Source organism: Cryptomeria japonica, chromosome 5 (assembly GCF_030272615.1).
Source record: "Cryptomeria japonica chromosome 5, Sugi_1.0, whole genome shotgun sequence".
In the NCBI taxonomy this organism is placed as follows: Eukaryota; Viridiplantae; Streptophyta; class Pinopsida; order Cupressales; family Cupressaceae; genus Cryptomeria; species Cryptomeria japonica.
The window spans coordinates 852,794,810-852,811,303 of record NC_081409.1 but is presented as its reverse complement, the minus strand read 5'-3'; the positions used below and the strand labels follow the sequence as shown (position 1 = coordinate 852,811,303).

At 34.4% G+C, this 16,494-nt stretch overlaps 2 protein-coding genes across 2 annotated transcripts; both read left to right on the top strand.

The window, feature by feature from the left end:
• Window positions 1-1,176: 1,176 nt before the first annotated feature.
• LOC131069440 (uncharacterized) lies at window positions 1,177-1,916 on the top strand. The gene is made up of 3 exons (XM_058004860.1): window positions 1,177-1,476; window positions 1,659-1,736; window positions 1,838-1,916. The coding sequence occupies exons 1-3, from the start codon at window positions 1,300-1,302 to the stop codon at window positions 1,892-1,894; spliced, it is 312 nt and encodes a 103-aa protein (XP_057860843.1). The 5' UTR covers window positions 1,177-1,299; the 3' UTR covers window positions 1,895-1,916.
• A 10,920-nt stretch (window positions 1,917-12,836) lies between these two features.
• LOC131069447 (pentatricopeptide repeat-containing protein At5g40410, mitochondrial) lies at window positions 12,837-14,731 on the top strand. The gene is made up of 4 exons (XM_058004867.1): window positions 12,837-13,379; window positions 13,839-13,967; window positions 14,052-14,534; window positions 14,633-14,731. Exons 1-4 carry the CDS (start codon window positions 12,837-12,839, stop codon window positions 14,729-14,731), a joined length of 1,254 nt encoding a protein of 417 aa, XP_057860850.1.
• Window positions 14,732-16,494: the final 1,763 nt, after the last annotated feature.

The window sequence follows — 16,494 nt, the reverse complement described above, 5'->3', positions numbered from 1 at the left end:
CCTTCACAGGCTCCTGATCAGGATCCACCTGCGCAGGCTCCACATCAGGAGCCACCACAGCAGGATCCCCCCTTGCCCGATATTGCCACTATTTTTCATTATAGTGATCAAGAGCTGCATAGGTTGAGGGCCATACTAGATGACCCTCGTACTGATGGCGTGTACAAGAGTACGTGCACGTCCATTTTTGACAGTTTGCAGACATTGAGGGACCGCTTAGTATCTCATACCTCATTCTCACCTGAGGTTATAGAGGATATATATAGATAGTTGAGGAGTGAGGTGAGGGGTCATCATTCTTTTGCTGATGTGGTGGGGGTGGTCTCGAAGGAGACCATCAAGGAGAGATGCTTCCCACAATATCAGGAGAAGAGTAAGGTGAGGGGATATCAGGTTACCAGATGTATTGACCCACAGGTTGCGTCACTGATTTACCCACGATTCTTAGCAGCCCATGGTCGTTATCCTAATAACGACCAGATTCCATTATACTTTGCACAGCAGGTATTTGCTGAGGTTCATTTTCAGATGAAACCAAACTACCTTGATATTCCGGGATATTATGGACAGGGGAGGGGCAGGATTGCTGATAGAGATGCATACCGTAGGCGTGATAGAGCTTCGCCTAGACACAGGGACCTTGTTGGCCAGAGATTTCCTGCAGTAGTCCCAGCCATGGCACCCATAGCAGATCACGTTGTGATTGCTTCTCTGAGAGAAGAAATTGATAGGATTGGACATATTGCATCAGCAGCAGCCACCATATCTTCTGACAGGGTGGGAAGATATATGATGACTCGACCACATTCGCGATCATCCATAGATCATGCATCTTCTAGTCATGGGGGGGCTTCAGATTCAGATGATCGGTATATTTCTGCTGGCATCCCCTCCCTAGATGAGGTAGCAGCTATAGTCGGAGGTAGTAGACATGTACAGATGTCGCAGTATTTAGTCGAGGACCTACTACATGCTTATAGTTTTATTTCATCTCGACTTGGGATACCATTGGGTGATGTTAGAGAGGAGATTCTCAGAGATGTTCAGGCTACAGCGACATCGACGCATACCCCAAGGCAGTCACAGCATTCTCATCACTCTACGCATGCTCCAGGCACTGACCCACCTACAGATCACTCTGTTGCTGCAGAGGAGGAGCTACGAGCTGATGAGCTCCATATCACAGATGAGGGCCGGTTGGATTCATGTGAGGAGATACGAGCTGATCAGGTACATATCACAGATGAGGGTTTGGACTCATTTGAGGATCAGCTGAGAGATTTGAGCCATACTGGATTTATGGACATGCTACTACAGTCAGACACTTCATCCACGATGCCCACTCATCTAGTTAGCCCCTTGCACTCCTCAGTGATACGTACAGCTAGAGAGAGATATGCTGGCATGAGTGATGTTGTTGATATGATTACGGGACAGGATCAGTCTACTATACAGCCTACTCCAGGTGATACACAGGTATGTACATGTACATGTGCGTTTAAAATTTTAGAAGATATGTATACTTACATTGCAAATTTGTACCTAATAAATCTATATATATATATAGATCTCATGTTTAATTTAAATAATCTAGAACTTTCTAAGTTTTAATTTGTAGATCATTTAAATTGATTGTGGACTAATCCTTAAATTGACAGTTAGCTCATGTCACTCCTTCCTTGAGCTCTGAGCATGTGCGTAGGAGAGATTCTTTAGATGCTGACATTAGTGTACAGGTTAGTTATGGTTTTTGGTATATATATATTTGATGTACATGCACGTCTAGAGAGATCTATATATATTATATTTAATATTTAAATAAATTCTACTTTTGCAGGACTCCCCCTCAGATGGTCGCTCAGTTCGTAGCCGACATGATGATCCCCAGTGTTGATTTGCTCCAGACTTTATAGCTCATTTACATTTATCTTTTTATATACTTTCATATTATATATATATTCATGCACGTACATGGAGTTTAGACTCTAGATTATACTTTATACCTGGTTTATGTTTGACTCTGGATTATACTTTATACTTTATACATGGAGTTTAGACTCTAGATTATACTTTATACCTGGTTTGTGTTTGACTAGAGCTAGATTATACTTTATACATGGAGTTTAGACTATAGATTATACATGTTATAAGTTTTATACATGTTTGATTATATTATATTTATACACATGTTTGATTATATTCTAGATTTATGTACATGATGTTTGATTAAATTAGATTTAAATACATGATTGATTAGATTGTATATTTCATGCATGTGTACAACGACTTGTTTAGACTCTAGATTATACTTTATACCTGGTTTGTGTTTGATCAAGATCTATTATACATGTTTGATTATATTAGATTTATACACATGTTTGATTAAAGATTAGATTTAAATTCATGTTCAAGATTAGATTGTATATTTCATGCATGTACAATGACTTGTTTAGACTCTAGATTATACTTTATACCTGGTTTGTGTTTGATTGATCTATTATACATGTTTGATTATATTAGATTTATACACATGTTTGATTAAAGATTAGATTTAAATTCATGTTTGATTAGATTGTATATTTCATGCATGTACAACGACTTATTTAGACTCTAGATTATTCTGTATACCTGGTTTGTGTTTGATCATCTATTATACATGTTTGATTATATTAGATTTATACATGTTTGATTAGATTAGATTTAAATACATGTTTGATTTTCAAACAAACTTGATTTAAATGTATTCAATTATAAATGTTTGATTTTCAAACAAAAGAGTATGTATGAAATGAACAAACTAAACTAAGATAGGTCATGTATTGAATAGTTCACATCCAGTACATGTATATTACATAGGTATGTATATTTGTAGGTATGTGAGCTTCTAGGTATGTATATTGTAGTTAAATAGTTCACAACATGTGTACATGTCCTAATTCCATATTAAATATATCAATTTTACAAATGTACATATTATGTATTCTAATTTAAATATGCATTTTTTAATTAAATACAAATACAATTACATACAATTAAACACGTGCACATTTAAATACATCCTAATTTGATATAATGTATAAATAAACTTAAAAAAATATTTATCCTAAATAGTTTCAAAACAAGTTACTTGAGATCTAGAATTTATCTTGAACTTTTACATTAAAATTCAATTCAAGTGGATTACTAAATTATGTATATATAGTTCATACCACATCAAGTGGTTCACAACGCTCTTCAATAACACTTAATATTTTGTCATGATCTTCACTATCTAGTCTCCACTTTTGAGTCCGCCCTCGATGTGGAACTGTTTGAAGAATTAGGCCAACAGCAATGACCAAGTGACTATACTGATATACCTTGTTATCAATTTGGTATTCAGTGAAATGAATCCCATGTTGAACAATTTTAACTTGTTTGAAATATGTCCCTTGCACTACAACTGATCCTGCATGTACATGTATATAAGAAACATGAGAAATTAAAAAAATTCACACAAGCGATTTGTATGTATGTACATATTCAAATCAGAACTCAAACCTGTGGGAAATGACATTCCATCACTCATCTCAGATTTTGATAACTTCTTTCTCTCTTCTGTGCAACGCAATAAATAATAACTAACACCTTCTATATTTCCATCTTCTGCTATGACTGCAAAAATATCTCCTGCAATTTGACACAATTTAAATAAATTCTAAGTTATATGTCATTTTTAAGGAAATGTTTACATGTGTACGTCATGTACATACATACCTTTTTTAATCAATCCTAAAATATGATCGTAATCACCAGAAATCAAAGGAATGTCTTCAAAGTTTTCATCCTCATTTGAATCCTCGTATGTGTCAGAAACATCTAGTGGCACCATTTTCCATTCACTAACATATCCAAGCTCTTGGTTCTTGCAATCAACATAGTTTTCGAAAATGCATTCAGAACAAAAACATGAATAATCTCTAGTGTATAATGTCCATGGGCGATTATCTGTACTCATGACACAATGCAAAGATCTTGTCCTCTCCACACTCTTGCATCCATGCATTGATTTTCTATCCACATCTGTAAAATGTACATGTGTACAAGAATACATACATGTAGATCAAGTTGTTAAATTAAAAAAAAATAGAATAAAATACTAAAAGAGAACACGTACCGGTTATCTCCCAAAGCACTCTATATGGAATGGGCTTATATGTTCTTGATGATGATTCCCCAGGATAATTAGGTTGTTCAAAGTGTTTCTTACACCATTCAACAACATCATGTGCATTTTCTATACGTTCTCCTGTGTACTTTATTTGATGCTTTCTTATAGCACGTTTGATACAAGCTCCTGCACCATCATGTTCACCCTTTCCATGACCACTCTCAAAAAAACTCCAAACATGTGGTATTTTGTCATTTCGATGATATCTACATAGTGCATAAAATGGCCTCGAAGATTTGAATTGTGCCGCACATCCATCAGACCAAACAAAATGTTTAACTATTGTTATGCCTCTATCTTTCAAATATTCAAAAAACTTCTTAAAGCAATGTTGTACAAAAAGTGTGTCATGCTCCTTATCATCACTGATATAGAAGTGGTACTCTTTCTTAATGACACGATTTTCAAATGTACTATCAACACCATCTAAATTCATCTGTGCATGTCGATAACACACATGCACGAAAATAGTGATTTGCTTTGAAAAATAATACTCTGATTGAATCTCTTTTTGATGCACAAAAGAGTAATTCTCTGCGAAGTCAACTACAGATAAAATAGTTCCAAGTGGGAAAGTGTCTCTTAATCTTTTAAATTGTTCTGCTTGCCACTTGGCAAAAAAACCATGGCATATGTATGGTTTTATCAACTTACGAAAATTTTCCATAAATGTTCCAATAGGTATTTCTTCTTCTACATAATCTAGTCTTGTAGATTCCTTTCCAAATTTTGTTTCAATTTTTTTGTACTTATAACTCTTGCAATTTACCATCTTCCTCATGTCAGTATCTTCATCTCTCAAAGGCAATTTAGCCAAGTCCCCGCATGTTCCACAAATTCCTCTTATGCAATTTATTTGACCGGTTGCATTATCATCTGATTTATCACATAAGATGGATGCTATAAATTGACTTGTTCGTTTAGGAGGAGCATTTTCATAACCATCATTATCTTCTCTAATCTTTCGAAACACCTGATAGTACAAGTCAAATTCGATGTGATAACGACAACAACAAGTTTCGAAAACTTTGTTTAACTTCACATAATATGGCCTTAACCGTTCAAACATGGTTTGTCCAATCTTTATATGAGGGTTTGTTTTAGTAAACAATACATACAATTCATGTTTTGTTGTGTCTAGCCAATGTTTTACATGGAGATCATAACGACCAGGACCAATCCTTTGCTTGATAACATCTCTACTATTTGATGAAGGGCAAGTATTATCATTCCAAAAACTTGTCACAAAGTTCCTAACAACATCTTCAATTCTATCAGAACGAGGAGCTCTACACATAATTGCCCAATTCCCTTCTGAGGTAGTATCATCCAAAATCTTTCTCCTTTTAACATATTTAGATATTGTCCTTCTACTAAAACCAAACTCAGATGACAGTGAAGAGATTTGTCTTTTTTGAGGCAATCTTTCATTTACTAAAGATGTCAACATCACTCTTCTTGAAATGGTCTTATCTAGTTTTCGAGATTTTTTACCAATGTTCACCAAACCTTTCTTAACATTATCAACAATAGATTTTTGTAGCTGAGAATATTTCCTCTTTTGATTTGTTGTATCTATACCCAACAATTTCATTGGATCTATTAAGTCTTTATGAGTAAGTACAATTGATAACAATTGAGCTTTTTCTAGTGTAGTATCAAGATTGTTGAAATGCGACATTATTTCTTTTGCACTTTTATTCATTGACCTCCTTTTAGTATGTCTAGGTTCTTCACTGAGACGTTTCAACTCATCCACATCCATTTCAAGTAAATGATCTAAATTTTTATAAGAAATATTTCTCTTCACCTGTTTAGCTAGATCCACAATATGCTCATCCATATCAGTGGTAGGAGGTAAGGAGCCTGACCCCTCTCCTTCAAAGGTCTCCATTGGTTCAACTTGGACAATCTCCTCCCTATGTTCATCAACTATATTGTGTTCTTCAACAGGTTCATTTGCCCGTTCTGCACATAATTTAAGAGTTTGTGTAAGGTTCTTGAATTAATCAGAGATTATTCAATTAGGATTAAGAATAGGGGTGAATTTGGCTTAAAGCTTTACATGTTAAAATTAAAGCCCATTCAATTTGGTTTATTAAATTTAAATACTTTTTTAAGACCTTATTGTTATAACTCTAATTAAATTACTTGTTTAGGTTTAAAGTTCAATTTGTTCTCAGGTTAGGATTAAAGTTCAATCTCTAAATTTGAGCACTAATTTAACACATAAAATAAAATTTTGATAAATTAGAAATTCCAATTTTGAAAATTAAAAGTACAAATATTTTGATGCATGCATATGATAACTTAGGTGACCTCATATTAATTTGTTATGGACCATAATGTAAGTGGACTATAATTTGTCACATGTGAGTATATTTAAGACCTATTATTGCATAATAGACCTCCTAATCTGAAATGTTTTTGCATGTACGTGAAGTTGAATATAAATAGTTCACCTAAATTATTCAACATGTTTAATAGGAGAAAAATGCAATTACACAACAAGCAAGTTGATGGAAATTGAAATTTGCAAATACACATGTATTATCTCAAATTAATTATGTTTTCCAATTAAAACAAAATTATTTTTAATCCTATTAAAAATATTAGATAAAAAATATTGAATTCTAATTAATTGATACGTAATACATATTAAATTAAATATCTTCTTTGTTATAAATTTATGTCACATTTAAGAACTATAATCAATGTAATAGTCCTAATAGGCCTTATTATTAAAATCAATATGACCACATTTGAAAAAACATTTCACAAAATTAATATACTTAACTACCCTTAAGACAAATATATTATGTGATATTAAAGGACCTATCACATGAAATTACTTGTACATGTAGATTAAATATTCAATATATATAATTTAGAACCTAAAAATTATGACATAATAGGTCTTATCTATTATAAATGAACTTAATTATATAGGAGAAAAATGCAATTACACAACAAGCAAGTTGATGGAAATTGAAATTTGCAAATACACATGTATTATCTCAAATTAATTATGTTTTCCAATTAAAACAAAATTATTTTTAATCCTATTAAAAATATTAGATAAAAAATATTGAATTCTAATTAATTGATACGTAATACATATTAAATTAAATATCTTCTTTGTTATAAATTTATGTCACATTTAAGAACTATAATCAATGTAATAGTCCTAATAGGCCTTATTATTAAAATCAATATGACCACATTTGAAAAAACATTTCACAAAATTAATATACTTAACTACCCTTAAGACAAATATATTATGTGATATTAAAGGACCTATCACATGAAATTACTTGTACATGTAGATTAAATATTCAATATATATAATTTAGAACCTAAAAATTATGACATAATAGGTCTTATCTATTATAAATGAACTTAATTATATAGGAGAAAAATGCAATTACACAACAAGCAAGTTGATGGAAATTGAAATTTGCAAATACACATGTATTATCTCAAATTAATTATGTTTTCCAATTAAAACAAAATTATTTTTAATCCTATTAAAAATATTAGATAAAAAATATTGAATTCTAATTAATTGATACGTAATACATATTAAATTAAATAGAAATAAAATTAAAAATACATACTTGCATCATGATATCTTTGTCTTCTTTGTTCTCGATATCTTTCTTCCGTTTCGGGAGAATAATTCCTTGCAGTCTTATTTTGCCTTCTCTTCTTGTTCCCCATGCTTTTACAAAAAACCTTCAAATTATTCGCTTTCAAAATAATTTTCAAATATCTTCTCTCATCCAAAAGTGCGAATTATTTTAATCATTTGAGTGATAAAAAGCGAAAAAAAATTATAGATATTTATACGATTCCACAAATGAAAAAAAAAACAAAAAATGCGTCGGCCCGTGTTCGAACGAAAGCCGACAGTTAAAAATTGTTGGGTTCGCTCGAACATGGCAGTTACCAAAAAATGCGTGCCGAAATTTAGCTCGTGGGTTCGAGCGAATGGGGGTTCGCTCGAACCCACTTTGGTTCGAGCGAACCCAATCCGATCGAACATGTGTTCGATCGAAACCCCAAAATTGGAAGTTTCTCCCAAAAAATTTCAGAGTTCTGAAAAATTAATGACTTCGGAGCTCTGGTTCAGTACACGAATGAAATAATCTTCATAACCCAAAAATATTAGATGGTAGTACTCGAAACAAGCTTTCCAACGGATATAATTTTGTTATATTTTGAATTTATTATGTTCTTGATTTTTTAATTTTATTAAAAGTTGGTTTTTAAACGAACATGAACTTCTCCGTTCAACGCATTGGGAAAAATAAGAAACTAATTCAAAAAAATTTTGAAAAATATCTATGCCCTTGGTATTGATGTCTTCTTTCTAACAAAAAAAAAAAATTGAATTTCGATTTATATAGAACAAGTTATGTGTTCAAACGTAAACCTATGTTTGAATTATGACTAGTCGGACTTCAAAACTTTATAAAATGAAAAATATTGAACATATCACTATAAAACCAAATGCATGCCCTGGATATTGATGTTACAAACCAAAATTCGAAAGAATTGAGTTTTTATCATTTATAGAAAAAAAGTTATGCGTTACGGAAGGCACATCACTCTTAAAAAATGTAGTTTGTTGTAAAAAACTACTTTTCAAGGGAGATGGAAAATTTTTTAAAAAATCTTTCAAAAAAATTTGAAAAAAATGTATATAGAATCTACAAACAAAATGCTAGAAATCACTAATTTACATCATCTTCAAATTTTTAATAGTTTAAAAGTTATAGTTCTCGGAAGTTGAAGATTATTTTAAAAATGTACATCTCAGTGTCAAAAGTGGCAAAAAAGTGGGAACCATTATTGTGAGTTCACCCATGAGGGGAATCTACTTCTGAGCAAGATTTGTCAACCCCATCTCTTCTGTGATGATGTGCTTGCACAAAAGAAAAAGCTTCAATCTGACTTGCAGTTGTACATGAGCACCTTCAAGCTGTCATATGATTCTTTCACATCTTATGGGAAAACCGTTCAACAGTTTCATATCCAGTCTGCGAGAATAGAACTCGAGATCAACAACCGGTCATGAGATTTGTAGGAACTTCAACTTGTTCTACTCCCACGCCTACAAATACTTCAGAAGTGCTCCCTAAATCTAGATGCCTTAACGGTGACTCAAGAGATGAGCACAATAGACGCCATGGAAGAGTAGATCTCCCAGATGCAGACAAATAAAGAAGTGGCTACCTCCCTACTTGAGTCCTGGTCCTTATCTATGAAACAATTTTTGCAAGACTTCAAACTAGTTTTTGACAAGTTTTATTCTTTATTATCATGAACTCTTATTCTTTTAATGAAACAGGGATTGGTTTGTTGTCATTGTTGGCAAAGGGGGAGAAGTATAAATTTTGAATGCTTTGATGTATACTTTCATGTTATTTCTGTTAAGGAGTAGTATGCATTGTATTTTCTGCAAAACGGATAGTGTATATGCTTGGGGGGAGTAATTTTTTTTATGGCATATTTTTGTTGTAAAACATTCAGATGTCAAAATTTCCTAAGTGTTGCCATCAATGCCAAAGGGGGAGATTGTTGGCATTTTTTATGATTATGTTGTGATTGTCATTGATGGACACACACTTGCATTGAGAGCACTCTTGTATGAATAAGTTAAAGCTCAACCGGTACTTGTTCCAACCGGTATGATGCATTATAGTCCTTAGACTATTGGTGTTTTGCAGAAAGTGATTACTGATCTGAAGTGGTATGTAGACCTCAAGCGGTTCGAGGATCCCAAGCGGTACGAAGGATCAAAGTGGCAAAACACATATTTCCTAGTCTTCATCTTGTCAAACCGACAATCAGTATTTTGCTAAAACCGGTATTTTGTATGAACCGGTAATACTCTATGATGAGTTACCAACTAGCATTTTGTGATGAGTTACCATCCACTAAATGTTTGACGGTGCCGACACTTTAATGGTGCTTTTTGTGTCGTGTTACAAAATATGTCTAGATGCATTGAACCTAGGAAATTGTATTGTAATCCTATTGGACCGACATGAAATCAGATTCCTTTATAAGGACGTCATGTCTAGGGTTCTAGGTTGTTGATGTTGGTGCAAGGGTTTAAGGTGGTTGAAGAGTTTTTGTGAGTGAGTACACAGAAGAGAAGTCTAGGTCTGCGAGAAGAGGCAGAGTGTGAATGTGTTGAAGACTGAAGTAATGTTGGAATGCATTAGAAATGAGCTATCAAGGACCTAACCAAGCAATCTGTGCTATTAGCTAGATCACTCACTTGTTGATTACTCACATCCTCAACAAGTCTGAAGCCCTTAACTGGGTAGGCTCAAAGCAGCCTTTGTAAAATCCTCTAACAAGGTGGTTAACATCTATGGATCTAAAATCCTCTAGCAAGTTAGTCTTTGATCGGACTTATCTCCTAACAGAGATTGAGATTCCTAACAGGATATGTTCTGGTAAAGAACATTGTATGACCTTAACCGGTCTGGTTTCTATTCTATAGATAGTTACTTGTGAGTTCCATCTCACCGTGGTTTTTCCCATTTGGGTTTCCATGTCAAACTCTCCTGTGTTATGGTGTTTGTGCTTTGTGGGTGAATGCATTATTTGCTATTTGGTTTGCATGTGTGCTAACCGGTTTGTCTACTAAACTGTTTTACCAGTTTACCAGTTAGTCTAGCAAAGTGTTTAAGTACTGAGATTTTTGGCATACTAATTCACCCCCCCCCACATTATAACTCCTATAGAACTGAAACCACTCTCAAACATCCTGACAATATATACATGAAATATAGCTTAAAGTATAAGAAAGGAAAAAGACATATTGAAATGTGACTTATATTTAAATGTTATATTTCATGTATATATTCTCCTGTCGAGTGGGTATAACTTGTGCCCAAGATGAATTCCCAAAATGAAAAATTAGATAATGCAGAGCATTTGGCGCGCGCCAAATTTGGCACTCGCCAAATGCAAAAAATTGACTTTTCACATTTGGCGCACGTCAAACGTGAAAATTCAAAATTTTGAATTTGGTGAGCACTATATTTGGCGCTCGCCAAATAGTTTGCATTGGAGAATACCAACCCTTTGAGTTGGATTTTCCTTGGGCATCCAACCCAAAGGTTTGGAGGACCTTTTCATGTTAGTGACGCATTTTTATGAAAAGATAAAAAGTGGCACATTTTTTGTACCACAACTTGATGCACATACCCTATATAAATGGAATGAAAGCCACAAAGGAAGTGAAGAAGATAATCTCATGGCAAGTCCACGATATGAAGCCTCTAGCCAAACGAATCTTCTCTAATGCAATCTGCACATAAGCTAGAAAGGAAAAATGTTTGGGGCTTCTTGGGGACTTGCCTCAATCAAATCCCTATTTTGGTGTTTCCACCTCCACAGACAACTAGATAGATTGATAGATTAAAAGATAAATGCAAGATAAAATAAATGATAAACGATAAATGATAGAAGAGAGATGTGATAAATCTCATGATGCTCAAAGGTAGGATAAATAAAATGATAGAATGATATTACCAAAGAGGCTTGAGAAAGCCAAGAGAGTTGCAAAAGATTATCGTGAGAGCTTGAGAGTGTTGTAGCAAGAGTTGAGAGAGGTTGAATAACTAAAAGAGCCAAGAGAAATTGCTTGGAGAAGCAAGAGAAGTTGAATGAAGAGAGAAGATGGATTTAAAAGAGAGAAGAGGAGGGAAAAGAGGGCTAACGAGGCGTTTCCACCGACATGTGCAGGTGACAAGTGGAAAGACATGCTCAAACCTGACATTTGAACGTTAAGATGTCACGAGACGAATGCACGACATGCAGACGTCCACGCAACGCGCTAGTGTCCACATGAATTACCCTAAAAAACAACAGAAGACAAGGGAGACACACGGCTAACATGACACAAAAGCTTAGGATAACTACTGAAAGGGGGATCTTTAGTATCCTGAGAGGGAAAAGGTTGATGCAAGCGCTGAAGTGAACCTACTCAAATGCTAGGGAAATGGACACCAAAGTAGTTACAAAAGATGTGGGTCAAATTACAAAGGGGTATGCAATTTTCGACACTACAATTTGATGTATCTATGTTTAGTTAGTTGCAATAAGCAAGTTAAATCTTGCCTCTGCTCTCTCATGGTCAATGTGTGAAGTAGAAACATAGATCAATGTCTGTTGATATAATACACTTCAATATAAATAATAAAAGTCCCTATGTAAGTATTGGCGATTTTAAGTACACAGTTATTTGAGCATCTTTATAACAAGGGACACTTTAAAATGTGTACTTTGCACATAAGAAATCCCATAACATGCATCATTAGTGATTAAAATCCGCAAATACCCAGAATTAACTATAACAAAAACTAATACTCTTAATTCCATTTACCATTTAAAAATGTCGTCTTCGTTAGGTTGATGGAGGTGTAGTGCATTCTGCTTATAATCTTGGGAATGAAGATTTGTTTTTTTTAACTCGGCCCGTTTGCAGAGCAACGTAGGTTTCTTCTCCTGCCATGGGGAGTTTTATTGTGGTGAGCATCATGAAATAAGTGCACCAATAATTTTGAACACTACGCATTTTCCACGCTCTAACCAGAATCACAAAATGCCATTGGCATCCACTACTCATCTCAATCTCAGAGAATTATGTAGAGAGGGCCAGTTGAATGAGGCATTGCACATTCTGCTTACTACATACAACCCCCCTGAAGGCCATTCTACATATCTTGACTTATTGCAGGCTTGTATTCTGAAGAATGCGCCTTCACAAGGAAGGAAAGTGCAGTCTTTCGTTGCTCACAGGCAATTTGCATTTTCTACTAACACAGTTTTTCATAATAAGCTTATTTTCATGTATGTCAAGTGCGGAAGTTTGGTGGATGCCCGTAAAGTGTTCGAGCATATCAAAGAGCCAGACAGATTCTCATGGAATACGATTATTGCAGCCTACAGACGATATGGGTGTCCTCAGCAGGCAGTTACTCTGTTTCACCGTATGCAGAAAACAGGGCTCCAACCTGATAGGTTTACATTTTCCAGCGTATTTGCAGCTTGTGCGAAAATGGGAGCTTTAGAACCGGGTATGGATATCCACAAAAGTATAAAGGATAGACGACTTTTGTCAGATGTTGTAGTAGCAACTGCCCTGGTAGACATGTACGCAAAATGTGGAAGAATAAACAGGGCATGCGAACTGTTTGACAGAATGTCTCAAAGAAATATGGTCTCATGGAATGCCATGATTGCAGGATTTGCACAAAACGGATCTTTTCGAAAGGCTTTAGAAACTTTCAATGACATGCAAATGGCGGGCGTAAAGCCAAATTCCACAACCTTTGCTAGCATCCTCCCTGCCTGTGCCAAAATAGGAGCTTTGGAACAGGGTATGGACATCCATAAAAGCATAGAGGATAAAGGACTCTTGTCAGATGTAGTAGTTTCAACTGCCCTTTTAGACATGTATGCAAAATGTGGAAGGATAGACAAGGCACGTGAACTGTTTGACAAAATGCCTCATAGAAATGTGGTCTCATGGAATGCCATCATCGCAGGATATGTGCAAAATGGATTTTGTGAAAAGGCTTTAGAAACTTTCAAGCAAATGCAGCTGGCAGGTGTAAAGCCAGATTTGACAACCTTTGCCAGCGTCGTCCATGCCTGCTCCAAAATGGGAACTTTGGAACAGGGTATAGAAATTCATCGAAGCATGAAGGAGAGAAGAATTTTGTTAGATATGGTACTTGCAAACGCTCTGATAGACATGTATGCAAAATGTGGAAGTATAGACAATGCACGTGAACTGTTTGACATAATGCCTCAGAGAGATGTCGTCTCATGGACTGCAATGGTTGCAGGATATGCACAAAATGGATCCGTTGAAAAGGCCTTAGAAACTTTCAAACAAATGCAATTGGCAGGTGTAAAACCGAATTACACAACCTTTACTTGTGTTCTATCTGCATGCAGTCATGCAGGTTTAGTGGTTGAGGGCTGTACATACTTCAATCATATGAGCAACTCTTATTGTATTACACCTACGGTCGATCAGTATGTGTGCATGGTTGACATTCTTGCCCGTGCTGGCTATCTTGAGGACACCCTAAACTTTATCATTAAGATGCCAACCAAACCTGTGGTGGTTGTGTGGATGAGTTTTCTTGGTGCCTGCAGATCACACAAGAATATAGGTTTAGGAGTATTTACAGCGGAATTGCTTTTTGATATGGATCCTAAAAATGATGCAACTTATATTCTTCTCTCAAACATCTATGCGGAAGTGGGCATGTGGGTTGAGGTTCAAATGGTAAGGCAATTGATGAAAGATAGAGGCATTAAAAAGATCCCTGGATGTAGCTGGATTTAAGGCCAAAGAATGGTACATGCTTCTTCTGTGCGAGACAGATCACATCTACAGACACAGGAGATCTTTGCATTGTCAGAGAAATTGGCTTGGGAGATGAAGGCGGCAGGCTAATTTCCAGATTCAAAGCATTTACTTAATGATGTGGAAGAGGAGCAAAACGAATTATTTCTGTCACCATAGCGAAAAGCTGGCAATTGCATTTGATTGGAACTGATGAAAACCATCAGGTGAGTGATGTTGCCACAATGGAACAAAATTTATCTTGAAGATTGTTGCAAGAGAAATTGTTGTGAGTGATGCAAACCATTTTTATCATTTTCAACAGGGATAATGTTTTTGTAGAGATTACTAGTGCCAATAGTTGAAGCAATCTGAAAAATAGGCTTGCACTATAATAATGTACCCTATGTCAGATCGTCAACAGGACAAGGTTTTATTTTTAGTTTTTAGAAAAAAATATTTTGTTTTGTTTGAGTATTTGGCAATCTAGACCATGCTACTGGCTTTGTAACTTCTGATGTGCAGAGACCAATGTGGATCACTGCATATATATAATCTCTGTAAAAGATCTCTCTTATAATAATATGGGCATTTCATTGAATTGTTCTCATGAAACCTGCATGTATGAAATGAAAAACTGGAGGAAGAGGAAGTGAAGAAGGGGTAGAAAGCAGAAGGCGAGTAACACATCTAAGTAAATGGAAAGATATTTGACTGGTAGAAAGTGGAAAACAAGGACACACAATTATCATTGTTATTTTGTTTAGTCCTTTTATTTGGAATAATTATATTACCTTTTACTTATGTCATGGAAATCATTTCCTATTAAATTATACATTCTAAGATTCAGTATGTAATTTTATATATACAGATTTTATTTCATTTACGTTTAGATATTTCTAATGTTGCTTCACACCCCTTTGCTTGGTGAGATAGCTAATAGATTCGTAAATTTATAAATTTATAGATATCTTTTTATTTAATTTGATTTCAATCTAATTGGTTAAAATAAAAAATACACTTTTATAATTTATATATGAAATAAAGAGAAAAACAATTTTGTTTACGCTGCAATTAGCAGCTGGGCATAGCCCTTGAAAAGCTCACATAAGGAGGTTTCTATATTGATATTAGAGAGAAGAGAAAAAGATATGTATATGTAAAAATAAAATAAAATTGTTGCACTAAATTTATTTCATGTTCAGTGTTAAGAAATTGTACATGATAAGGTTTATAAAGGATACCAATGAAAGCATGGCATGGTTGAAGGTGGTTGACAGAGAAAAATAGGGCATTGCATAAGTGTTTGGGTGACAATTGGTTACAAAAAATGAGGTTCAAAAGGAATTTGAGAATTTCAAAGAAACACTACGGCATACATTTTGAAAAGGATATTACAATTATATTAATAATACATTCAATTTGACTACTTTATTCACTTGTGGCAAACCAAACAAGTTCTAGTAAAGTATAGGAATGAATAATCTTGCATTACTAGCATACCTAGAAAATGCTATGAGGAATACTTACTTCCATATGCCACATCTAATGTTTGTTTACAATTCTTAATCACAATTACAATAAGAACCTTGAATTCCATACTTGTTTCATGTCAAAATTTAATACTAGGGGATTCAATTTAAATGTTTAGATTTTTGTTAGTCATGTGACTAACAATATATTTTAGTCAACTTAAAAATGTTGGGATGTGATCATGAGCATACATGATTGTATAAAATGAAAGCAGAATCATACTTGTAAATTGTTGTTTTTGGATTCAATTGTGTGAGAGTAAAAGCGCTCACACAATTGAATCCAGAAACAATAATAGTCAACATTAAGGATTGTGGAAATCTAATATCATTAAGAAAATTAGAGTTTTGGGAAGAATGAGTGGTAA

Excerpts from the sequence above, each read along its gene's own strand:
- LOC131069440 (XM_058004860.1), top strand. The coding sequence starts at position 1,300 with ATGGACATGCTACTACAGTCAGACACTTCATCCACGATGCCCACTCAT. Across the intron at positions 1,477-1,658 it reads CTACTCCAGGTGATACACAG|TTAGCTCATGTCACTCCTTC; the intron begins GTATGTACATGT and ends TTAAATTGACAG. Across the intron at positions 1,737-1,837 it reads ATGCTGACATTAGTGTACAG|GACTCCCCCTCAGATGGTCG; the intron begins GTTAGTTATGGT and ends CTACTTTTGCAG.
- LOC131069447 (XM_058004867.1), top strand. The coding sequence starts at position 12,837 with ATGCCATTGGCATCCACTACTCATCTCAATCTCAGAGAATTATGTAGA. Across the intron at positions 13,380-13,838 it reads TTGTAGTAGCAACTGCCCTG|CTGGCAGGTGTAAAGCCAGA; the intron begins GTAGACATGTAC and ends AAGCAAATGCAG. Across the intron at positions 13,968-14,051 it reads GAAGAATTTTGTTAGATATG|AGAGATGTCGTCTCATGGAC; the intron begins GTACTTGCAAAC and ends ATAATGCCTCAG.